At 39.1% G+C, this 27,148-nt stretch overlaps 1 protein-coding gene across 2 annotated transcripts in view; it reads left to right on the top strand.

Moving 5' to 3' along the window:
- SGSM2 (small G protein signaling modulator 2) overlaps nucleotides 1-27,148 on the top strand; it is a 1,814,022-nt gene that overhangs the window by 1,216,853 nt on the left and 570,021 nt on the right. For both annotated transcript variants that reach the window (XM_044054411.1, XM_044054410.1), the window contains exon 7: nucleotides 5,274-5,408. In XM_044054411.1, the coding sequence (XP_043910346.1) occupies nucleotides 5,274-5,408 (135 nt within the window). The remainder of the gene's footprint in view (nucleotides 1-5,273; nucleotides 5,409-27,148) is intronic.

A 27,148-nucleotide genomic window follows, 5' to 3' on the forward strand; every position in this document is an offset into this window, starting at 1 on the left:
GAACCCCTGCTAAATATAGGTCTGTCTAATGTAAGGCTAATAGATAGGACTGGATCAGACTTACATTAAATAGATTTACCCAGTAATTCTTTAGAAGTTATGGGTAATAATATTGAGCAGAGTAAGGATGTGTATACTAATGCCTTCATTACCTGTTTTAGTAATGATAGTAGTGCCACTAGACATATGTTTATGAAAAATTGGGATGTTCTTATGAATGATTCCATTTTTAGAAACCGATTGGGCAATAAACCTATTATTGTCTTCAAAAGGGGACTTAGTTTGAAGAATATTTTTGAACACCCCAAAGGAAAGATTAACAAAGGATTTATGACAAAATATGGCAACTGTGTTTATTGCAAATGTATTCTCCTAACAAATCAGATCATGATTAGTGATTATACTATTCTTATTAGTGGTAAACCATGCTGTAATAGCAAGCGAGTTGTCTGTTGTGTCTTATGTTCATCTTGCCCATGTTTTTTACGTGGGTAAGACTGAACGGAAGTTAAAAAAAAAAATGGCAAACATCTATCAGACATTAATGTAAAAAAACACCAATGCCCTTTACAGACTTATTCGGGGAATTGTGATGATAATTTTAAATTTATTGTGTTGCAGAGTGTGGTTGAATCAAACAGAGCAGGTGCCTGGCAATTATTACTCAAAAAAGCAGAGTTATTTTGGCAATTGAGGCTTTCTGCGCTTTTTTGGCCTGGCTTAAATGAGGCAGCCTTGATTGCTTCCTTATTGAAACTGAAGGCAATCTCCAGATAACAACCAACAGTTTAATATATAACGTGTTTATTTATTGTTTGGTTATTTAGTAGTATTATCAATTTTATGATTATATATGTGAGTATTGGAATATTTGTGTTGTGTTTCGGTGAATGTGACATTGAGAGTAAGTTGTCGTAGATGGGTGTGGTTATTCACTTGTGAACATTATTGGTAGATGGAAGGATATTTGTTTTGTTATTAGTCAATTGCGAGTCAATTATTTAATTGTTTGTATTGATGTACTAGTTTTGTTATACGGCAATATTATCACCGAGATAACGAATAGGTTCAATTTTGTTTTGGTCTTTTGTGAATTGAATAATATATGGTTTTTATAGTTTTAAATGAATTAATGGAGTTATATCTAAGTAATATATTTAATGTAGGGTTCTGATTATGCAAATGATTGGTTAATATTGTGCATGCGTTTGTGTGATTCGCCAATTCTGTAGCCAATGGCCACCGAAATGCTAAAGAGGGGTGACTATGCAGACAGTGTTACACCCCCGAGATAGTATTGGTTTGTTAGTTTGGTTTTATAAACTGTTGGTTGAGTAGGAATTGTATATGAATAATGTGTTTTTTGCACACTGCCTTGCTGATGTGATATATTTGCAATATAGTTTTATATTTAAATAATAGGATGAACATGTAAATGGGTTTTTGGGAGTTCTTTGATTTTGAATTTATAATAGTTTCAGATTTTGTTCACAGCAAAGTTGTGAATGTTAGGTTGTGATTAGTGGTTTGACCTGAATGACTTTTTATTGGTGGAATATGATCCAGTGGGAGTACTAAATTCTCAGCAATGCCGATCAGTCGACTTTTAGTAATTTATGTATATAAATGAATAATATGTTGCGATTGGCGGTTTGAGACGAATAGGCTTTTTATTTGTTGAATGTGATCCAATAGGAGTATTAATTTTTCGGCAATGCTGAACAGCTTAATTTTAATATCTTATTTGTACAGTTTTGTGCCAAAGAGCCTTACGATTGGATATAAGCCAGTTTTATAAGATCTTATTGGTTAGAACAACTCAGTGCCATAAAGATAATTTCTTTATATGTTTTACAGTTTGGTTAAATACGGCAGAGCTGATGTCCTGATATTTTTATTCCAATATATCAAATATATCAAAAATCATTGAAATGTTTGTATTTGTTAATAAAATGACATTGTATACATGGTTATAATTACGAATGTATAATGTTTTTTAAGAATGTAAACGATTGGTTAATGTTTTGATATTTATATGTCCATTGGCCAGTAGGATTTATTGGTGATTGGATAAAGGATAGATGTGTATGTGCTTGAATATATGTTTATGTGAAGGTTTTTATTGTTTATAGGAAAAAGGTGTGTATAATTGATGTAATCTCATTGGTTCATTAGGGTTTTTAAAATGTAGTTTGAAACTATTTTATCTGATGAAATTCCATTGGTTACGGGACGAAATCCTATATGTGCAAATAAAAGAATATTCTAGCAGTGCGTTGTGATTTATTCCAGTGGTTTTGGACAATTTTCTCTGGTGGAATTTTTGTGCTTGCTTTTGCATTTCCTGCAGTCTTCTTTATCGTTTGGTGTGTTGGTTGAACTGTTCCTACCAATTTTTGTAGTGGCTTTCTTTTTTTTCCTGCCAAGCCCCTCACATCACTTAATGGCAGGTGCTTTGTTAATTCATTGAAAAGCCCATTCTGGGACTTCTTACTAGTGCAGAGAAGGTGAGACACTAAGAATGGGGCCTTCACAAAAATGTTTTGAAGCTGAATGTGATTTATTTGGTTTTGCAAGCTCTTGAGAAGAAGTTAAAACCACAACCCTTTTTAAGGTCAGACAGACTATAGTGTTCAATTTGTGGCATGAGTAAGCAAGGAAGTTCATTCATACCCCCCCCCCCCATACCAGGAAGTACTGAAGACCTGGTCGTGGGGCATCAGTCCTGACATCTTGTATACATGGGTTCATATCTCTGGGGGATACAAATTTACTGCTGTATTCTTTGAATCAAAGCTGCAGTCATTTTATGAAGGTAAAAATCAGAAAGATGCATGTTCTGTATGTGTTACAGGTGTGGAACATCCCAGACATTGGCCTGTTTTCCAAAAGGGAGAATGTGATTCTTCTCTGATTCTTGTTTCTGCAGTAGGGTAAAGGGAATGCCCTTATTTAAACTTCTTTTATAAAATTTCCACTCCTCACATTGATTTTTTTTGGGTGACTTATGGCAGCTTAACCACCAGCTGCCTCCTAGTGCTTTTTCTCAATCTTTGTTGTGACTGAAAGCCTTATACCCCCTGCTTTGAGGCTGCTAGCCTGGGGCAAGATCTGGAAGATACACACTCTCCATCACCATTATCATCATCATTATCCAGGGTGGAGTGGGAAGAGACGCATCTTGTTTAGCAGCATCCATGTTGCCACTGGGCTTTTTTGTGCTCCAACAATCCCCATGGATAGAAGTACACTAATGTGTGGTGAATGCACCCCCTTATTACCTATCTGTGACTGCACTCCTGCTTGTCTACACCAGAGTGATACAGCCATGATAATCCGTACTCTTTCTACTTGAGATGGGTAAGCAGGCATCTCAGCCACTCGAACATCACCCCCCAAGCTAACCCACTATCTTCCGAGGTTGCTAGCTGATCCTAGGGTACCAGCACTGCAGACTGGCATCCTACGTCTGTGCCATCTGGCCATCTTACTGTCCTCATTGATTTTGTACTTGTTAAGTAAGTTCAGAAGAAAGCCAAGGGTTAGTCTTATTATCTTTGCCCCATGCTGTCCAAAAACATTTTGCAGATAAGAGTCCATTGTTGGCAGTTGAGTTCCAACCACTTGGTTGTTGGTACATATCTTTATCAAGCACTACTGTCTGGATCACCATCCTGGAATCCATTTTCCTTTGGCACTTCAGTGCTGCAGCAGGCCTCATTTCATGACCTCTCCAACTCATACCACACTGGGGGATGTTTTTATTTTTGCTGTAATGTTTGGGATTCTGCAGAAGGTCCCTAAGGTAAGAGTTAATAGATATGTGGTTACTATAACCATATCAGATGTTCTTTGAGAAGATTCCCTGCAGTGGATACTTATTACTCTTACTCCATATTCCTGTTGCTAGAATCCACATTAAATTTCTTCAGGTGCCCAATGACCTACAGATACCTTATGTTAATAGTTCAATATCATTGTTTAGTGTTCTTTGCCCTTTGGATGCAGCTTAATCTTATTCTATGAGGATATTACTGTGAAAGCATTGGGTTAGATGTACCCACCTTACCTGACAATGTGATGCTACTACTGAGCTGAGATGAGGTTGTCAGGAAGTTGATCTCTGATAGCACATGCTGGAGAGAGCTGCCTTAAAGATCTGAGCACGCATACATGTATTGCCTATTAGGAGAAGTCCTATCCTTGTGGGCATTAGATGGTCTTTGCCTAAATAGTGGAAGTTGTATGTTAACTTAATGATTTACTTAATTGGTCTGTTTAACTTTGTTGCCCTTGTACCTATTAACCATCAAGACTCCCCTCAGTCAGACATGCACTGTCCAAGTGGTGCATTCAGGCAGCCATCCTATCAGTGAGATCTTTTTCTACATTTTTTTGTGGCCTAACCCTGCCCCTGGCAGTGATGTGAGCACTTGCATCACAGCATTGCCATTTGCCACCTGCGCCCCTTAGTCCATGCATGCATGCTCCCCATATACCACTTCTCACATCATGACGGGCTGAAGTGCAGGAGCTTGGTGATAATCACCATTCCCCAAGGATGGTTACAGCCATCCTCTCTGCCTGTCTCATCAAGCACCAGAACTGCTAGTCAGTCTCGTCATCTGGGCTGTAGCCATTGCTTTTGTCCCTCTGTCAACAGCCAAGGTATCTGTTTGACTTGTGTATGTAGGGGCTCATTTTGGTGAATCATGCCTGTCCATTTATTCTGTTGTTTATTCTCTTATGTTATATGCATGCACTTTTGTCCTGTCTTTTAGTCATGTCTGAAAAGGATGTTTTAGGCCAGTTTCCTTACTTGAGTATAAAAAGGAATGAATGATTAGATTAACTTGATTTACGCTTGTCGCTGTATGTGAAACAAAAGCCAAAAATCTGCTGATCTGTACTAGTCTCCAAGATGTGTGCTGGACATATAATTATTTGTTGTGATTCACATTTGAGTTGCAAGAATTAAACTGCAGAAATGTCATTTTCACAAAAAAAGTAAGTATGATTATAGTTTCTAAATAATCCTAAAGATCTGAAGAAAAACCTTACACAGCTATTTTATATTAATAAAAGCAAAAAAATCTTCTCTGCATTCATTGTGGTATTCAAAATGTATATTGCTATTGCATTCATTTGTTTCTGTGAGATAATAAATGTCAGACTTTATTTCTATTGTGCGTCTTATGCCATGTGCATTGCATTCAGGCACGTTAGTCTGACTTCAGAGTGACATTACTAACATAATAAATTTTTGTCTACAGATTAGGAAGCGCCACTCAAGTGGAAGTATGTCTGAGGACAAGTTTGCAGCTTCAGCACGAGAATATGTTGAATCTTTGCACCAGAACTCACGTTCACGTCTACTGTATGGTAAAAACAATGTGCTTGTCCAACCAGTAAGTATGAAATTGCAGTTATATGTGGGAGTTGTATGTCACCACATTATCTTTAGATTATAAAGAAAAGTTCTTCTTGGAAGCTAGTTATTCCATTGTTTTCACTGTATTTTATACACTGTGACATAGTTTTATTCAGTTTGTATTGCTTGCTATTTATCTTGGAGCATCCTCTTCCTAGGCCAAGATAAGCCATATCCCTCAGAGGCTAAAGGCCACCAAGGTCATAGTATGGAGAACATGCACAGAGTCTAGATCATGAATCAGTCACAGTCACTGTGATGGTCCAGTGTATTTTCACTGCCTTTTTCAATTTAATCCTTTATTAGTATAATGAGAATAGAAACTGTACAGTATTTCATTTTGCAGTAATAATGTGACATTGAATTGTAAATTCAAATGAGATTATTTTCGTTGCATCACTACATGAACTATATGTTTAAGAAAGTAGTTAGAACTTAGTTCTCTCTTGCACAAATCAGCCCTATAGCATTATGTTATTCCTCTCTTGTATATTCTAGTATACCATAGTTTCATATCATTATTTGCCCCCTTTATTACTGACCATTTATCAAAGGACTGTCCCAAAATTACTGCTTTGGCTATCTTTGCTGTTTGTATATAAATCCTTCTACACCCCAAATTATTCGACATTTTTTCACAATATTTTCTGAGAACATTGTTGGCATAACTGTCTGTAAAATGCCCTTAGATTGGCCTCCTACCCTCAAGGGCACAGAAGCAGTTGCAGCTTGAATTTTATTAGCAAAAAAATCAGTTTTTGATGTCACTGTTATGTGGCAGTGTATACAAAGATAACTTTTGTGCAGGAATGCATATTTTTTTAGATGTGAAGTCATAGCAGAAGAATATTTTTTTGATAGCTTTTACATTTTTTACCCTGAAGTGAACATGTATTTATACATTTGTTTTCAACTGACTGTTTTGCAGATGGTGCAGTCTATAAATTTCAAAAAGCCATTCTGACTTCAGTTTGCTCTGAACTTCAAAGGATGCACTTAAATCAAATAGTGATTAGGACTTGTGTGCTACCAGTGGAAAGAGAATATAGTGCAGCATGCCAAACTTTAACAGTGAATATCTGTGAACCCCTGTACTGGGTACCTATGGTTCATAGGTTGGTACTAGGCTATCGGCCCAAGGGCCTATACAAGCCTAGCCATAACAATTCCCTTGATATTTCTTCCCACAATATTTACTTCGCTGTACCCCTGTCTAGCAGGGCAACTGATGTGATCCCCAGGGTGAATTTTGTATCTCCCATCCAGTCGTCAAGGTTCCTTTTGATGAGGGCCAAGGAGGTGCTCTGCTTGACATGTATGGGCAGTCTATTCCAGAGTATGGGGAGTCTCTGGGTCAGGAACCTATCCCTCCAGCATGTTTTGTTCATTGTGATGACAAGGCTTAGATCCCTGGAGCGTGTGGCTCTGAGGGATTGGGATTTCTTTAAGTGGAGCATGTCCAACAGCTCAGGGTTTGACATGGCCTTGTATGTTAAGCAGAGATCGCCTCTGAGTAGAAGATATGCCACAGAGTATAGCTGGAGCTTTTTTACGCGGTCGGCATAGGGCATCTACTTTAGGCCTGTGATTCTTTTTGTAAGGTATTTCTGCGGCCTTTCCAGCTGTTGCAGATGTCTTGTGAGGTACATACCAAACGAGGCGTTGTACTCTATAATGGGTCTAATGAGGGATGAGTACAGTGGGACAATGACCTCCTTTTTTCTGGATGAAAACCCTTGATGATGAGGTGTGCCACATAGAAGGATTTCCAGACTGTTGTGGTGATGTGGTTATTGAAGTTGAGACCACTGTCCACCTGTGTCCCTAAGTCTCTCATCAAACTTTCGGTTTTTAGTGTACTGACACCTATGTGGTAATTCATGGGTACATGGTTTTTCCCAAAGGGGATAACTATACATTTCTTGGCATTAAGCTTGAGCCCATGGTTCTGGCACCAAGCATCTGTTTCTGTAAGGCCCTTTTGTAGAATATCCACATCATTTGGGGATTCAATAATGGCTTTGTTAGCCAGAGTCCCTTAGTGTTGGCCTGTACTTCAGAGAAGTAGATGCCAAACAAGAATGGTCCCAGGACTGAACCCTGAGGTACTCCACTTGTCTGGAGCTGGATTTGGAGTCTGCTACTTTTACAGTGTGGGCTCTGTCAGTAAGCCAGTTGGCAACCCATCGAGTGACGTAGGGATTTATGCCCAGCTTAGTAAGTTTATCTTTAATTCCAGAGTGGGGGATTGTGTCAAAGGCCTTGGCGAGGTCCAGATAGGCTGTGTGGACCGCCTTACCCTCATCCACAGCTCTGGAGACTGATTCGAAGAAATCAATCAGGTTCAGGAGACAAGATCGGCCCTTTCCGAACCCAAACTGGGAGGGGTCCAGAGTTTGAAGGTTGCCAATGTCTTTGTTTATCAGTTCCATGATAATGCATTCCATGCCCTTGCAGATCAGGCTCGTCAGACTGATAAGACGGTAGTTCCCGGGATCCAAGTTGTATCCCCACCTTGTGGTGTGGTATAACTGTAGCTGTGTGCCACTCAGTGGGCATGAAGCCTGAGGCGAGGCTATGATTAAACATGACACTTAGGTGAGGTGCCAGTTCATTTTGTAGTTCATGTAGTACACAGCCTGGGATGTCATCTGGTCCCATGGATGCTGTATTCTTAGTTTTGGAGAGTGCAGTTTTCACCTGTGTGGCCGTGATCACTGGAATTTGGAAATCTTTTGGTATTGAGATGGGCCCTTTAAGGGGTAAGAGGGGTGAGGTTGGCACTAAATCGATCTGCCAGGATATTGGCAATATCCTTGGGATCAGTATATTTAATTCCATTCTGTTGTAGCTCAGAGCAGATATAGAATGCCTTGTGGTTGTATTTGGAATCTTTGGCAATTTTATTTTCGTAACTAGCTTTGGAGGATTTTATGAGGGGTCTCAGCTTCTTACTGAGGCTGGTAAGGGGGTTTTTTGCATCCTGGGATTTTCCTCTCTTCTGCAACAATTTCTTCCTTCTGCTGTATAGTTTTTTTATGGCAGGGGACCACCAGATTGGCTTCCTTTTTTTTGGAGGAGATCATCTTGGTTCTATTTGGCATGGCACCACTCATGCACGAGTGGATATGCTCGTACAGTGCCCTAGTGTAGGATTCGGCAGTGGAACTTTCAGCTCCCGTCTGCATGGATGTCATGAAGTTTGTCACTTCTGACTTGAGTAGCATGAAGTTGGCTTTGGAGAAGTTTTTTTTTACAGAGATTTCCTTACTGGGGGGTAGGGGTGGGATGTGGATGTCAAGGGTGATTTGCTTATGGTCAGACCTGACCAATGAGGGGGTGACCACTGGTTTGGAGCTTCTGTCTCCCATGTTGGTAATGACCAGGTCTAGGATATTGGAGCCCCTGGTGGGACAATGGACTAGTTGATCCAGGGCATTGGAATTTATGAATTCCAAGAACCATTGGGAAAAGGTGTTGGTACCCGAGTATTTTTCCCAGTTAATGGCAGGGTAGTTGAAATCACCCAGTATTAGGGTGTTTGGCTGTATCTTAATATTTTCCAGTATGTTTAGAAAGGTGTAGTGAGAATCTTGGGGCATGGTGGGGGATCTGTAGTAAGCTACAGTTTGGATTGCAGTCTTACCTAGTGTTAGTTGCACCTGAAGAATTTCAGATGCATTGTGTTGAGTGACTAGCCTGGAGGTGTGAATATCCTTGGTGAATATGAACACTCCTCCACCTTTAGTGCTTTGGTCTTGGTTCAGTGACCGAAAAGTGTGGTAAGAGTTGTAGCCTGGTATTGCAGGGGTGCTCTCTGGAGCCTTGAACCAGGTGTCAGTTACGGCACAGATGTCGATGTTCTCCATTTTTAGGAGTGCCTCGAGAGAGTGCATTTTGAGGGTTTAGATTTCTAGCATTGAGTAGCATTAACTTCAGATTTTTCATGCTTGTATCTGTTACGGTGCTGGTTTTGTCCTTTGAACCTTGCCTAAAATGGCATTATAGGGGTGGCAAGAGCTTTAGCCAGTAATCTGAATTCCAGGGGCGACAGGTGCAGACCATAACATAAAAAAAAAAAACTAAATGGCGTAGGCAGGGGGCACGCCTCCATGCACCCCCCCCTACTTAAATATACCAGCTCTGAGACTGCACTACATTGCGGTGAATGGAAATCTCCCCTTACGGAGATTTCCATTTACTTGCATGATGTTCTTCACTTTCAATATTGTCATGCCGACAATATCAGACTCTATATTGTCAGCTTATGACAACATGAAGTAGACCCAGAAGCTTAGCCAATTGTTGAAGTCAATCATTTTGTCCTTATACTGTGATATCATTCTGGGCGAAGGCAGGATGCTACTCTGGGCTAGGGTCATACCTGCCTGGGCCACATGTTCCGAGAGCTCTTCCATGTCTCTCTTCATGTAGTCCAGGGAGATATGACTCAAATCATTCACTCCAACATGGACAATGACAGAGTCATATTTGTACTTGTTGTGGAGTGACTTGAGTGCATGCGCTATGTTGCGGATCCTGGCACCCAACAGGCAGCTGACTGTAATTTTCTCCTTGTTCAGCCGGGTGAGCGGACATCAGTGTGCCTGACTATAGAGTCACCTATGACTAAAATGTTGGGTACGTTGTCTTGCCTTGGGGGCTGTTGTTGGTTGGCACACTGGTGTTGTGAGCTATGTGTCACTTTGGTTGTGACTGGTGTTTGTTTGCGTTTCAGCTTCGGAGGTCCTTGTTGCTTGGGCAGGTTAATGTTAAGGGCCTCCGCATATGTGGGTTTAGTGTTGCTATGTGTGGGTGTTGATGGTGTGGGTTTTGAAGGGCTATGTGTTGCTTGAGGTGTAGTGCAGGTGTTAACTTTCTCCTCTTGACTGTCTAGCACAATCTTGGCTGGAGAGAGCTTTGCTTCCAGTTTGGCTATGTAAGTGCATCTCTTGCAGGTTGTAGTGTTGGGTGGTAGGAGGAGAGGGTTGTCTGTGTACATGAGGCAGTTGCTGCATTGCCCCAGTATGCCCAGATTCACCAGGTGGACAGGAGAAATCACCGGAAGCTGACCCTTGGACATGCCTGTTAAGGTGCTTTTTTTGTAAAGTACAAAAGCTCTTTTCCCTTACCTTTGCAAGGTACTTTGCAATTATAGGCTGTTAGTGCCTACGATTAATTTCTCTGTATTAACAAGGAGATTTGAGTGCTTGTATCAGTTTAAGGCTTCCTAGTGCTTTCCAGCAGGTTCTAGAGCAAGTGCTAGTCACAGGGATTCAGATTTTAATTGCTACTACTGAGAAACCAGCTAATTCTAAGGGAATATTTGAAGAGTAGACTTTCTGGCACCTGGAATAGTTTAACCGTAGCCCGGCGGTGCTGCATGATGCAAAAAATGCACAAAAACATGTGTTTTTAAGCCAGAAATTTGAAAGCTAGAAATCAGCCCAAAATGGCTAATAAAATTACAATATCAGAGCTGGAAACCACTCCTTTAGTGTTAGATAGGGAGTACAATGCTCACCACTCCCACTGGTAAGCAGTAGGACTTCCCTCTACCACAGCAAGGTCTGGATAGCTCTGAACACAGGAAATAAAGTCCTGAAACCAGCAAAGCCTGGGATCTGGACTATACCAGCTAGGAAAGACGGGAAACGAGCAAACAAGATAGCATTTTTTTGTTTTTTTTGGGGGGAGGGGTTTGGTTAAAACAGGCTAAACAATACAATAGTACAGTAAATAAACCCAGAAAAGGCTAACACACTTAAGTGTGTAGCCCTAAACAGTAAATGCAATTAAAACTCTACAAAATTAGCAATTTAAAACTTTCTGAATGAAGCAAGGCAAGTGCACAACTGAAAAATGATTCAAGAGGCAGTAATACAGTAGAATAAGTAGCTAGTCTACATATACAGAAAAGTAGCTAAAACACACTAAAACAATTCAGATGCAGTGCAACCAGAGCACTTGAGTTGTAGCAATATTAAGGCAAATACAGTTTTAATAAATGCACTAAAATATACTCTATATTTCCAAAATGTTTGAGAAGCACAGTCATAACACAAGGAGATTTCAGGCAATTTAAGAAAGGGGGAAGGAGGAACAGAAGGAAAGAAACTAAGTGGGTTGGCCTTCTCAGATGTTCTCTCTGTATTAGGTAGAATGAGCATAAAATGCTAAATGTCTTCCCTTCTGAAGCCTTGTTAGTGCAGTAATTAGCATGCCAGTGTCACAGTCTGAAGGTTGTGTGCTTGATCCTCTGATAGGACTGCTTCCACTTTTAGTGTATGGTAATTAGCACAGGGGATAAAGGCTATGAACTGTTAATGAGCTGTTTAGTGTAGCCCAGGGTTTGATGCCTCCTCAGCTTCCTTTTGCCTATTATGTGACTTAAAATAAGTAATTTAATCAGACAGTACTCTTAGGCAATTGGAAAAATCAGCTAGGCGCCAAAGTGGTCTTCACTATTGCATACCAAGTAATTAGTTATGAACCAAAAAAACAATTTCTACATTATTAACAAGAGAGATGATGCATCTTCCATTTGGTAGTCGTTCATTAATTCCTTAGTCTGGCAGTCTGAGTACAGGCTATGATTTGTTAATGAGCTGCTTCCTTGTAGTCTAGTGTTTGATTCTCTCCATCTCCATTTTCCTACTCTGTGACTGAGGAAGTCACTTAACTAGACAGTACTCTTGGGCAATTTGGAATTTGGGCTAGGCTCCACCTTTACTTCCTGGACTGCATGCCTAGTGACTGCCTTTGAACCTGTGACAGTATCTTCCAACTCTTTCATGTCTTGTGATATTTTTTGGGCAAGATACCTGAATGGTCTGGCCTTGTTGAATACTGTATGACCCAACAGCAATTTGGGAAAACAGACATCAAAAATCTCAGTGTGCATGCTTGTCAGAATAAGTAAAATGTGCATATTTTGTTGTAATGTATGAAATGACAAAAAATACATTTTTTTCTTTAAAAAGTATATCATTTTTGATTTGAAAGGATATTTTAGAGCTACACAGTTAAGATTCATGTAGAAAACACAAAGTAAAAGGTACAATTCGAAGTGGAAAGAAATGAAGCAGAGAGAAAATTCAAGAAATAAGGAGAGAGTGGGAAGGATAACAGCCATACAGAATATTATACTCATAAAGTAGCAGAAAGTATTCTAAGAACTAAGCCAACGTGAAACTAGAGAAAGGAGATTGTGTCGATAGGGATGACTGCATGGGGTACAGAGAATAAGGAACTGGGGGGCTGGAATTTACTAAAGGATACTGGAAAAGGAACCAAGGTTTTGAGAACAAATAGACAGGGAAAGGTAATAGAATGGGAAGAGGCCAAGAAGACATTTGGACTGCAGGCTAGAGACTGCGTCCCTTTCAGGGATTGATATCAGAGTATAGGCAAAGAGAAAGGGATAGGGAAATCCTAAGGGAAAGACCTGCACTAATAGAGATTTTAGTTGAACCTGGAACAGAAGCTGCTGTTAAAGGGATAATTAGTAGGGCATATAAAATATTGCACGATAGCTATAGGAATCGGTCAGAAGTTAGAAAATAGGGCAAAGAGAGTGGATAATTCACTAAGAAACAATGAGAGGGACGTATGTATGGCTCCCAAATATGCAGTAATGTCTGGAAGGTTTGGATTTTTGCTTGGAAGTGTTTGTGTAAGTATTTTTATAGTCCAAGCAGACCAGAATTTTTCCTCAGATAGATGGCAAATATTGGAGGTGTGATGGGAAAAAAGAGGTAACTGGGAACATATGATGATCTTCATGTTTCACTGTTGCAGTCATCACATTTGGGTTATCTGCTTGCAGTAGCCCTCGGTCGGCCTGATTATCAAAGTCTTAGGTCCTGCGTCGGTTGCTGTCTCATCTTCCATGACGTCAGGTAGTCAGAGGTATAAAGCATGCAGCTGAAGCCATTACATCAGTCTTTCTTGCCGTGTGGTGCCTGAAGCAGAAGCAGATCACAAGTGCCGGTCATCCGACTCCTGAAATATTTGTTTTCAAGTTTCAGTACTGAAGTCTTCAACTAAAGCTAAGTACCCCTTTGGGGAAACTTTTTCTTGCTCTAAACCGATGTCAGTAAAAGTCAATAATTGTATTTCTTGTGGAAAGCAAATACCTCATAAAGATTTTCATTTGTACTGTATTCTTTGCCTAGGCCCTGACCACGACATACCTCGCTGTCGGTTTTGTGCCTTATTTAAACAGCGAACTATTCATCGTCTGTATATTTACGCTTCTAAATATTTTAGTACTCTGTTCAATTATCCAGGTATGTCTTCGGTAAGCCACCCGACTACCGACATTCCGAAAAAACACAAAAATAAAGACAGAGATAGGCCGCCTAGGTCCAAAGCTGCCGATGACGCTTCTCCTAAGCTAGTCACCAGTTTGCCGGTACTCAGTGAGGCACTTTCAAAGCCCCTGATACCCACTACTTCACATTCGCAGGCCTCTACTGAGACCCATTCGGAGTCCGGTATGCCGCGAGATGCTTCAACTGTGGAACCTGTGGATGTCTCTACCTTGGATGGGTCCGGAATCGCTGTGCAGGCACCGGCTTCTGAGGGTGTATTCAGGCCTACTGACTTGCATATTAAATCGGTGCCATCTTCTTCTTCTTCTTCAAGGCCTAAAACTCAAACCATGCCTAGAAAACCGATGCCCAGACTGCATGGTCAGGCTTCTATGCCTAAAAAAAACAAATGATAAGAATGGCTGAAGACCTTATTACTTTAATCAGGGGAAGCCACCCTTCCACCCTTCCCCCTCTAAGAGACCTAGGACTGAATTTGCTTATGATACTTCTGATCAGGATTCTGAAATTTCTGTTTCCTCTGATGACCAGGATTTACCCTTATCTACCTATTGAGGATTCTGATGCAGAGGACTCTATTCCCTCTGCTTCCCCCCAGAGGATTTCTCTTTTGGTGAAATGTTGCATACTTTTAGGGAGCATTTCTGCTGGGAAAGCCAGGATTACTCTGATTCTAAAAAGAGGCTCAGGGATTTCTTACTCCTGCCCCAACACAGGCCTTTATCTATCCCTCCTGTACTAGACATTGTTGATGCCTTTTTGGAATCTAGCTTGGCCCCTGACTCTTTACCTCCTGCTCCCAGAAAACCTGATAGATATTACAGGGGTCCTGACTCTCATAAGTTCCTTTTTAAAAATCCTATTGTGGATCCTGAGACCATTTCACAGGGACCCAAGGGCATTAAGGCTACTACTGCCAAAAGTCCTACCCCCCCTGATAGAGATTCCAGGGTGCTGGATAGATGGGGCAAGAAGGTATACACTTCTGCAACCTTGGCCATTAGGGCCTTAAACTGCCAGTTTCATATGTTAAAGTATCAGCAGCATATTATTGGATTGCTTAAACAGAAAATTATGTTGATTCCTGACTGCGCTGAAAATAAGGATTTACAGGATTTAATGCATTCTGCTGAACAGCTGCGGTGGTGGTGCTGCGGTAGCGTTGTCGCCTCACAGTAAGATGTCCTGTTCAATTCTCAGCTAAAGCTTCTTCTGCGTGGAGACATGCATGAATGGGCGTACCTTCGTTGAAGGTTGTGCGTCAGGCCTGGCAAGTCGGTACGTAAAAATCTACTGCCGATCATTAGCGGACTGGAGTTCCGCTGTGGCGACCCCTAACTGGGAAAAACTGAAAGATACAACATATGCATTCTGCTGAACAAGTTGGAAAACATACTTTGCAATGTGGTTTTGATTCACTAGAGCCATCTTGCAGGGCTGGTGTCACTGGGTCTGTACTTAGAAGGCATGCTTGGCTTAAGGAGCAATCCTTGCCAGATCATGTTACAGCCAAATTGCTGGATGCTCCCTTAAATCAGGACCGCCTGTTTGGCAACAAAGTGGAAGAAGTTCTTAAAAAGATGGAGGAAAAAGCTGAATCTATGCAAACTGTTAAAGATTTCCTACAAGTACAGCCTCCAAGATTTAGTAGGCATTGACCCTCTAAGGATTGGTCCTTTCCTGCCTCTTCCAGGCCTTCTCAGTCCAAAACCAGAACCAGCAGAACATCCAGGCTTCAGTCCCAGGGTACACATAGGACTAAGCAATGGGGGGCTCCCACTTCCAAATCAGGGAGTAGTAAGACTCCCCCTATGGTAGGCTGTCTCAATGACTTAACTTTTAACACTTCCAAGCACTTCTCAACTGACTGCTCCTTTAGGGGGAAAGATTGCTCTGCAGGCAAAAAACTGGGAACTCATTACCTAGGACAAATGGGTTTTAAATAGTTTCCCAAGAATACAGATTTCACTTCCACACGTTACCAACCCCAAACAGTTGGCCAGATCTACCCCCAAAACAGTGGACAGAGGCTCAAAAGCAAGTACTCTCTCTCTCTTAAGCATAAGGGCTATTCAGACTATACCAGAACAGGAAAAGGGACAAAGTTTCTACTCAAGACTTTTTCTGGTACTCAGAAAAGACAACTTATGGCTTCCTATCCTGGACCTTTCTATCCTAAACACCTTTTTGGTGATCCCAAAATTCAAGATGCTAACTCTTCACCAGTTGCTTCCTATGCTAGGGCAAGGATGCCTGGTTGGCAACACTGGATTTAAAGGAAGCCTACCTGCACATCCCAGTCAGGGAATCTTGCAGAAGATACCTGTGCTTCAAAGCAGGCTACATGTACTATCAGTTCTCTGCACTGCCCTTTGGCTTGTCTACTGTGCCCAGGGTATTCACAAAGTGCCTAGCTCCAGTCATTGCATTTTGCAGGCAAAGAAATATTCAAATATACCCATACCTGGACGATTGTCTAATTCAGACAGAAAGCCAGGACATACTTTTGAATCATCTGGCATTTGTACAAAAGGTGCTAACTTGTCTGGCGTACACCATAAACGAAAAGAAATCACATTTTGTACCCTGTCAACAAATTATATTCCTAGGAGCAAGCTTGAATACAACTTCCCATATGGCTTTCATCACGCCAGAGAAACAAATTCATTTGACAACTTACTTCAAACTAATGGCCACAAAAAAACTGCTATCTGCAAGGCAAATACTGCAAGCCTTGGGGTTCATGGCCTCCTGCATTCTCCTAATTCCATATGCAAGACTGCATATGAGGAAACTACAGTGGTATCTAACAAGCCTTTGGTGTCAACATTCTCAGGATCTAGAAGCAATGCTTCCCATCATACCTTGCCTACGGTTAGAGTTCCTTTGGTGGGTAGAGGACTACCATTTACTCTACCCCCTGCCGCCTAAACCCTAACAACAGATGCATCAGAATATGCATGGGGGGCTCACCTGGCAGGGAAGTGCATTCAGGGTAAATGGAACCCAAGTCAAATGCACCTGCATATCAATCAAAAAGAGATGTTAACTGTACAGAATGCTCTTACAGCCTTCAAGGACCACATTCTTCCAGGACAGTTAATGGTAAACATGGACAACACCACTGTTATGTGGTACATAAACAAGCAGGGGGGTACCCATTCATACCCCCTCTGCAGACTAGCCATGGCTCTGTGGAACACAGCCTTGAGCTACCAAGTGCATCTACAGGCTCAATTCCTGCCAGGAAAACTAAATACACTGGCAGATGAACTAAGCAGAAATCTTATGGACCCACACGAGTGGAAACTGGAACCAAAGACTTTCAACATGTTGATCAACAAATGGGGGAGCCTAGATATAGACCTGTTTGCCTCCCCCCAGAACTACCAATTAGACAAATTCTGCACAGGGACTCCCCACAAACAAGCTTGGAAAGTGGATGCCCTGTCCTTCAGCTGGAAAAAATCTATCAGTTTATGCCTTTCCTCCTCTGCCTCTCCTCTCCAAGGTACTACTAAAGATCAAACAGGACAAACCGAGGATGATACTGATTGCACCAGACTGGCCACACCAACACTGGTACCCCCTCTTGCGCAGTGTGTCGCTGCTGGCTCCATGGCACCTGCCTCAGACCCCTACCCTGCTGTCACATCAGGAAGGCCAGATTCTGCATCCTCAGCTTCAAACCCTGAACCTGGCAGCCTGGCTAATTTCCTAATCTCTCCATTACCATCCCTCAGTAAACAAGTGTTGGATGTCATTTTGGAGGCAAGGAGGCCTAGTACTAGAAAATCTTATGCTGAAAAATGGAAAAGATTCTGTTCCTGGAACCAAACTCAAGGGATGGTCACAGCAGCACCCAATGTACCTCAGATTCTTACTGAGATACTTCACACGGGCCTTTCTTTTTCCTTCATCAAAAGTCATGCCTCAGCCATTTCAGCTCATTACAACACAGAACCACCCCTCTTCTCTCATCCACTGCTCAAGCAGTTCCTCAGAGGAGCCAAAAACTTAAGACCACCCAGGAGAGCCCCAACTCCAGCCTGGGACCTTAACTTTGTATTGGAAAAATTCACTCTACCTCCTTTTGAGCCAGCTGTAAGTGCAGAGTTAAAATTCCTTTCTTGGAAAACAGCTTTCCTTTTAGCAATCACTTCAGCAAAAAGGGTATCTGAATTACAGGCCCTTATGGCAGTGGAGCCTTTCCTCATCTTTCATGCAGACAGGGTGTCCATCAGGACAAATCCCTCTTTCATGCCCAAGGTAGTATCCAGTGTGGCTCTTAATCAGTCCATTCATTTAACAACCTTTTTTTCTAATCCACAGAACAAAGGGGAACCGATACTGCACTCCTTAGATGTGCACAGACAACTTAGATTTTACTTGGACAGGACTAAACCTCACAGGAAATCTGAACTGCTGGTAGCATTTGCTGCAGGGGCAGAGGGGAAGGCCATTTCAAAGCAAACCATTTCTAAATGTATAGGCCATTGCATTCATTTCTGCTATAAGCACCATGGAAAAACTATCCCACAGGGAATAAGACCACACTCAACCAGGGCTGCATCTACCTCTACAGCCTTTATCAGAGGTGTCCCTACCAGGGACATCCCAGAAGCTGCTACCTGGAGTTCTGTACATACTTTCACCAAGCATTACCATTTGCCAATTTTCTCTAAATCCAGAGCTGGTTTGCCACTGCAGTCTTGCAGGGCCTTATAGCTGGTCCTAATGCTATCTAAATTCCTCCTCCTCCCATCCTTAGCTTTGGGAATTTATCCAAATGTGATCACTGCAACAGTGAAACACGAAGAACATAGTACAGTTGTGTACACTTACCATAAATGTAGATGTTCGAGTGTATTCACTGTTGCAGTCCTGGTTACCCTCCCTCCAGCCCCCTGACTTCTTTTGGCTATACCTCTATTCTCCTTTACTGTGCTTAAAAGATTTTTGGTGTATTTGCTTTTTTGTTGGAGGTATAACCTTGCATATATATATTTAATTGCTTCCCATTAGGGGGCACCTGACATCTGGGGCAAGAAAAACTTTTGTAATGGCATCAGCTGCATGCTTTATACCCCTGACTACCTGACGTCACGGAAGATGAGACAGCAACCGACGCAGGACCCAAGACTTTGATAATCAGGCCGACTGAGGACTACTGCAAGCAGATAACCCAAATGTGATGACTGCAACAGTGAATACACTGGAACATCTACATTTATGGTAAGTGTACACAACTGTACTTTTTAGGACTATAATGAGTTGTCAGACTTTAAAAATTACCTACAAAGAACTGTGCAAGAAATACTGGTTGAGCAATTGATGTAACTAAGGGAATTATTTTTTGAGCTGGGATACAGGATCTGATATGCCTAGACATAGAAAGGCCTGTTAAGTTTAATTCTGGTGGCTGCCAAAAAAGCAATTACTAGAAAATGGAAAATAGAAGTATAAACCAACCATATTTGAAGAAGTGAATATTCTAACAGAGGTAAGAGAACTGAAAATGGTATCCTTAGAAAAGGGTAGGAGCAAATTACATGGAAAAAATGGAAAATGTGAGAACAGTACATGCATAAAAACTTTTTGGAAGAAAAGTGAGGTTTGGGAGAAGGCAGAAATTGACCAGTTTATATGATATTGGATTGATTATGTTGTACAGAAGAATATATATGATGTATAGTATAACTGTGAACAAGTTAATATAGTTTTTCTTTTATATAAGTGCAAGTTTTTGCTTGTGTCACAAGTGATAATTCAATCAATGTGTTAAAAATATTTTATTCTAATTTCACAAGAACACAATAATGAGATGATTCACATATTCACATATATCAGCAAAAATATATCCACAGGCTCCCAGATGAATAAATGATTTAATGCAACAAGAACAAAATAAAAGGGTTCAGTAAGTGCTTTCATCTTCTAACTCCTTTACAAAGACTTCTTCAGACTGAAGTAAACAGCAAAATTCATGTTTAAATATCTTAAAAACCATCACCTGACATAACATCACATGACCTTACTAAAAACGCATGTTTCTAGTGCTTTAACCCTTTCCTTTTTAGATAGCTGACAAATTCTTCTCTATTGTTTAGTCCTGGTGGAAAGCAGGTATTTAGCCTTACTTGCCAGCAGTATTCTAACCACCCTAGTTCTTCTTCAATTTTAATAATATTTGCTTTAATGGATACCGTATCAAGTACTATAAACTTATAGTTTACCTTACATTTGTTTGTTTTATAGTGTGTAAATAATGCAATCCTCTCATCACCGGACTAAATGGCATATTTATGCTCATATATCCTTCTATTTAATTCTCAAGTGGTCCTGCCAACATAATAGGATTTGCATTGACTACAGAAACATAAGTAAACAACATTTTTAGACTTGCAACTAAATTGTCCTGGAATTTTAACTTTTATACCCCCTATTTCATTTCCTTCCGTCAAAATGTAAGTGCACATATTACAATTATAAAATTTAATCATCCCACATTTTCTGTTACTTCTTTCATTTGGCTTATTCAGTTTTCCCTGAAAATAATTTTTAAAGTTTTTTTCCTTTTCTTTGTACAAATAGAAGATTATCACCTAATTTTCTAAACACATCATTATTTATTCTTAGTAGTCCTCAGTTTTTCTTATCACATTTTTATAGCTAATGAATCTACGCTGTTTTGAATGGCGATAGAAGTTTTTTCTTTTATAAGGGATTTTTTTCTTTTCTATCCGGTATTTTTCCCATCATCTCTATTCTTTATTCTAATAATTTATTTACTTGATATTCTGTGTATCCTCATTTTCTAACTCTATTACAAAAGGAACTAGCTTCTTCTAAAAACTCATCTTCACTGTTTGTAAGCCTACTTATTCTAGACAGTTGCCCCTTTATTATATTTAGCTTAGTGTTTTTAGGATGCATACTAGAGAACTGCAGATACATATTGTTCTGCACCACCTTTTTATAAATTCTAGATACTAATTTGTTATTCTTTTTATACAAAAACAAATCCAAAAAAGTGATTTCTTTATCACTAATATGATGAGTAAATTTTAAGTATGTGCACACATTGTTTATATATACCAAGAATTCTTCTAGTTCCTCATATGCACCTACCTCTTCATATTAATAGTACATCATCAATAAATTTAAAAAACATTTTTATGCTATTTTTGTATTTGCTTTGTAACACATGAATGGTTTCCCATCCATGCATAAATAAATTTGCATAACTGGGGGTCAAAGCTGCCCCCATAGCTACACCATTAACTTGTACATAAATCTCATCATAGAATGAGATGTAGTTATAGTTTAATACAATATCTGTCATTTCCATTAATAATCAAACCATGTTTGTTGAATGCATTTGAGAATGCAATAATTCCATCCTTACAATTTCCATTCCTTCATCATTTGGTATCATAGTGTACAAGGATTTAATATCAAGTGCCACAAGCAAATTATTTTCATTTACTGCTATTTTCTTAATTTTTTCTAGCAAATTGAAACTGTCTCTAATATACGTAGAGGTATGTGGGATAATTTTTTGTAAGAACTTGTCTACAAATACAGACATACCTTCTGTTTTACTCTTCTTACTAGTCACTATTGGCCTAAGTGGGGCTTCTTCCAGGTCCTTATGAACTTTGGGTATTCCATACATTTTACTTATTTTAGGGGGTTGTATTTGCTAGACTCTTCCTTATTTTTTCATCTATTCTACCAGCATTATACCATTCTTCTATACGTGAGTCAATAAATCTATACCCTCTTTTCATATCTTACATGGTTATCTTTTTGGAACACTTATCACCTGTTAACAGCAATTTCATCTTAGCTTCATATACATTTCTGTCTAATACAAGTGATCATCCTTTGTCAGCTTTAAAAAATAAAATGTCATTGTTGTTCATCATATTACCAAACACTACTTTTTCATGTCTAGTTAAATTATAAAATTTAATTTAAATTCAGCTTTTCTATCTAAAATTTCAATAATTTACATTTCACAAATATTTAAGAACATTTCTAAATCCTTATGCAAGGGTGGATTAAAACTACAGGTCTATAACAGACAGCATTACTCCCCCCAACAGTTCTAGCCTACACCAACTTTCAAAAATTAGGTGGAAGAACTATTTTACACCATAAATGTAAACAAATATAGATTGATATCCTAATAATACAATAAATATAAAAAAACTACTTAACATATAGTCCATTTTCATGTATCAGTGCCTTCATTAGTGAGTGTTACATGGAAGTAAGGGATGTGGATGCCCTTTATCTGCAGGATCAGGCCTCATGACACCCTTGGTTGGTCCGTTATTTCTCTGTAATTGCATTATTGCTTACTTAGTATTGTTATAATGTTTATAAGTACATTGTGGCTGTCAGCAGTCACCTTTTGCGATTGTTAAAAGTCAGTGCACACCTCTCTTTTATTACTGAGTTTCTTAACAAGTAGGCTATGCCCATTGCAGCTCTTAAATATTCTTTCACTGAAGGTGTTTAAAAAATGGCTGTTTCCTTTTGGGTTGCTAACCTGTGTTATAAATGAATGCATAGTTAAGTAGATGTTTGAATAGCAGATGGGAAAACTTGATAGCCAAGGGTGAAAAGAGACCTTTGGAAAAGTTAGTACTACTGACAAAGTGGCTTCACAGGTGTCTGTTTCAGACTGAGACAGTTTCAGAAAAGGCTGCACTTGGCTACTGTTGGTAGCTGCAGCTAAGCACAGGCTAACATTGCAGATGTCAGGTCTGTAAAGTTCTGAATAAGTGTATACATCTTGCTACTCAGTGTAAACTGTTTGTACTTGGTGAGGAAAAAGAGCTTACTGAATAACTTGTGCACTTGGTTATGCAACAGATTATACTGTAAGATTTTTATAGCAATAGCAAACTTTTATGTGAGGACTGTGGGGGGAAAAGTTGCTGTATAGTTACTGAACCTCATCTGTGCAGCAACTAAATGTTTTTGCTTTCTTTTTATCCTTATTAAAAGTTTATATCCTGGTCCTTGCACTGCGTTGCACTATTGGCTGCACTCCTACCTGATGTCAGTGTGATGTCAGGTTGCAGGATGAGGCCACCACATTCTCAGCAAAACACTACTAAGTTATAGGATGGTTTAGCACAACACTCTGAACCTCATGAGGACTATATTTGGAGCCTCTTTTCACAAGCAATATTTAACCATTATCACATGCAATATGTACTTTGCCTTTCTCACTTGCATATCACCTTGGAATTTCATTTGTAATTTTGATATGTTTATACACCTGGGTAGAGCCTGAAATTAGGTCTTTATGGATTAGCACTCTGTCCTAGTTGCCATATTTAAATAAAGAAATCAGTGCTTACACTTTATAGATAGAGTTGCAGCTTGGACACATCTATTTATTTGTTTTATTATTTGCCTTTTGTTTATCAGGTTACTTCTTTCAGGTCGGCAGGATATTTTTCAGGTGAGACTCGAGGTGGTATTCATACTGACCAGGTGAAATATGAACAGGGCACCAGGGAGCTTCTCATTCTCATTTTGAGCTTTCTTTTCCTTTGGGTAATGCCAGAAGGTCATTGCAGGAGTGGAGCTGAAGCTGGAGAGTAACACTGATACAGAGAATTGTGTTGCTGATCATAAAAATGGATTCAATGAGGTTTGTGGATGGTACAAATGCTGTAGCAGTGGAATCACCTCAGTTTCTAGTTTTCTGCAGTATGCAGAGTAGAATATGCTGCCTTACATAAACTAGTTCTGAGGAGGCACCAAATGATGTCATGCTTCCATGTTCAGAAGCCATTGATAGGTGCATTCTGGTGGAAAAAAGTTGTACAGAGGATGGTGGTGCACTTAAAGAAACAAGGAATGTATCGTGTGAGCAGCATGAAAAGAGAGCAAAGATGACATCTATATACAGGATGTTCTTCAGGGGGTAACTTTTACTGAGCCTAATCAGGCAAATAAATTGTATTCTGCTTCTGTTGTCAGCAGGAGAAGAGAGTAAAAAATGAAATACTTTTCATAAGAAGTTGCCTTTTGTGTGTATTAGCACTAAAATGTGTGAAACCATACGCAGATATGTTGTCTGGGATACTTTGATGGTACTGCTAGGCCTTGCTGCTAAAGATATAAGAATGCTAATACATTTAAGAGCTGAACATGTCTGAAAAGTTATTTTTGAATCATTTGATCTTGTAGAAACATTTCTAACCTTGTCTGACAAAAATTATCTTTTGTAATCCATGAAAGAACTTTAGTGTAACCAGTCAAAGTATTACTCTGAAAAAGAAGGTGACTATTCAGTTTCACATATCAGATATAACCTAGCATGAGTTAAGACAATTCTATAATGATAAATCCCAAAACATTGTTTGACATACAGAAATATTACATGATAGTCAATTATGCAGTGGTTATGGCATGTATGGTTAAATTTAAATATTATTAATACAGTGAAGGAAGTGGTAATTAAAGTTATGGTTACATCTAGGTATTAAAATAAGATGGTTTGTCAAGGTATTAAGCTTATTCATATGAAAGATGAAAAAGAAAATATTAAAAATTGGATACTTTTGGCATTAAATAATACAGTTATAATTATTGTAATGAAAATTACATGTAGGAATGACTAGAGAAGTGAATAAAGTTTTGGAATGATAGTATACATGTTGTATAAGGAAACTGGTTAAAGATATGCTAATATTATCTAAATAAGTAATGCACTGTATAGAAAGAGAAGTGGTAATGTGTAAAATAGTAATAATCTGTGATATAGAAAAGGCATGTGACCATATTAGTTATGATCGGTTATATTGCTTACATGTTAATTTGATTAAGAAGATCTGTGTGTGATAACACATATAGTCGATTTATAGTAAATGGTTGAGTTGGAAAACAAATTAAGATGCAGAGAGGAGTGAAGCAGTGATACCCCTTTAGTGGACTGTTTGCTTTAGTGAGTAAAACAGTTACAGAACATTGTAAAAATTCTCTAAGGGGTGCAGGATGCGAAATTAAGAAAGGGGGTATACTTCCCTATGTTTGTTTATGGCTTATGTAGATGATCTAGGCATGGCGACAAAAATAGTGAATGGATGAAAGATGTCTGCCAGAAGAGTAAAGGAATTAGATCAGGTGGGTTTAGATCTTAATAATAATTGGTGATAAGAATATGGGATGGACATGCATTTTCTCAGGAGCATCAATTTAATTGCAATAACATTTGGTAAGAAAAAAATAAGAGCTGAGAGTTGGAGGGGATGTGTTTGACAAAATAAAGGGGTATCCAATATTTAGAACTCTTTTCAGCTTCCACATTTTAAAGGATGTACTTAATATTGACATATGTATTAAGGGAAGATGGCATATACAGGAGGAATATATGCATTTCCGTGAAATATGGAGAAAAAGATCTCACAGATTTGAGATCATTTTAGGATCTAAATTAAAATTTATTAAAGGAGGTGCATCATACTGTTTGAGGGAATGTGGAGGTTAGTATTAAAGAACCCAATTTGTTTTGACATGTTTACATGTGTTTGGTTGCTAAAGAAGATTAGAGACAAAGAAAATGTATATGGAAGAAGTATGAAAATTATTGGAAATGTATAGATGGAAAGAAAAAAATAATAAAATGAAAATGAGGAATTAAATGAATATCAGGAAAATGCAGACTTTGAAATATTGATGTGAATGAATAGTCAAAAACAGGAAGGGGGTTGTATGAGCAAATCAAAGTAAAGCATTACTGTGTTAAACAGTAGGAGAAGGAAAGTAGTTATACAAAAAAAGCAATATAAGAAATAATATATTTAAACATCTAAGAGAGATAATACTAAAGATTTTCTGTAGGGATTAATGATGAAAAAGTTACTTGTAAAAAAGAATAAACACATGAACTGGCTGAAAGCCAAATCGATAACTACTACTGAGAATAACAAAATAAAAACCACAACCAACGGTGAAATTGGAACCTCAACCTTTAATAACTTCAAAATATATATATATATATATATATATATATATATATATATATATATATATATATATGTAAAATATGACTAAGCGGTTTTGCCCTTGTAACAAATGGGCTTCTTCAGTGTCGAATAAGGAAGGACTCTGAAGAATCCTGTTTGTTATAAGAGCTTAGTCATATTTTATATATATATATATATTTTTTTTTGAAGTTATTAATGGTTGAGGTTCCAATTTCATCGCTGGTTGTGGTTTTTATTTTTTATTTTCAGTAGTAGTTACTTGTAAAAAGACAGATGAGATGTAAAGAAATCCATGAGAGACTATGCAACTTGTATTAAGGCCAAAAATACTATGGAACACTCCCAAATATGCAACAAAATCTAGCCAATTTAGCATTTTTGTTTGGAAGTGTTTGCATAGGTACTTTTATACCCAAAGCAGACTCCAGAGACTCTTATCTCAGGTAAATATCAACTGGTAACATATGTTCAATCTCACCTAAAACATTTCTACCCAAATTTTAAACTCCACTTTCATTTCATCTCATCTCACTCACTAGCTATAACTTCCGAAGAAATGTATTATCTTCCCTAATACCTCTTGAATGATTTCCAGTACCCATTCCTTAAATTTCTTTCTTTTTCACAGATAGGTGGGGATGTGCCAATGTCTCATTTTACTTCATTACTCTGAGTTTTTATCTTAGTTGTTGTAGGTGAATGATCTAGTTACTGGATGTATGTGGAGGCTTTCAGTTAAATGCACGTTTCTCTGAAATATAATTTCTGTCTAGTCTACTCCAGTTATTATACCTTGGGGAATAATGTGTAAATTCTTTACAAGTTCCTACTACTGAATTCATAACTTGCATACCAAATATTTTCATTTTTTTTCAGAAATCTACCCTCTTTCATTGTATTTTCCCTTCTAGAAGTGCAGCTGGATCAGATGGTAGAGACTGTTGCAAAGAGAGCAGTGAGCAGATATATGGCCCAAATTGAGAGTCTCTTAGAGTAGGTTGCAGATTCATCCACCTGGCTGGCATTGACCAATGGGTCATCAGAGGAGTCTGTGGTCCATACCACCAGCTTTCCTGATCTATCATCTAGTGATGGCTCACATTAATGACCCTTAGGGTTGTGGCAGCAGACCTCATGCTGCAACTGAAATCCTCACCCTGTCTGTAGCAGGGTATCACCTCTTCCCCTCGTGTCTCACCCCTTACCCTGTGCATTATCCAACACCCTCATCCCATTATCATGTGCCTGCCTTCTGTTGGTTTCTGTCCATCCCATGTCTCCTCATCTTAGTATGTGCACATTTGCTTCTGTTTATCTGTGCACCTTTCTTTTTACCCTTCTGGTAGTTTTATAAGTAAGTAGTA

Source organism: Protopterus annectens, chromosome 13.part0, assembly GCF_019279795.1.
Source record: "Protopterus annectens isolate FY-2018-M chromosome 13.part0, PAN1.0, whole genome shotgun sequence".
Lineage (NCBI taxonomy): Eukaryota > Metazoa > Chordata > Ceratodontiformes > Protopteridae > Protopterus > Protopterus annectens.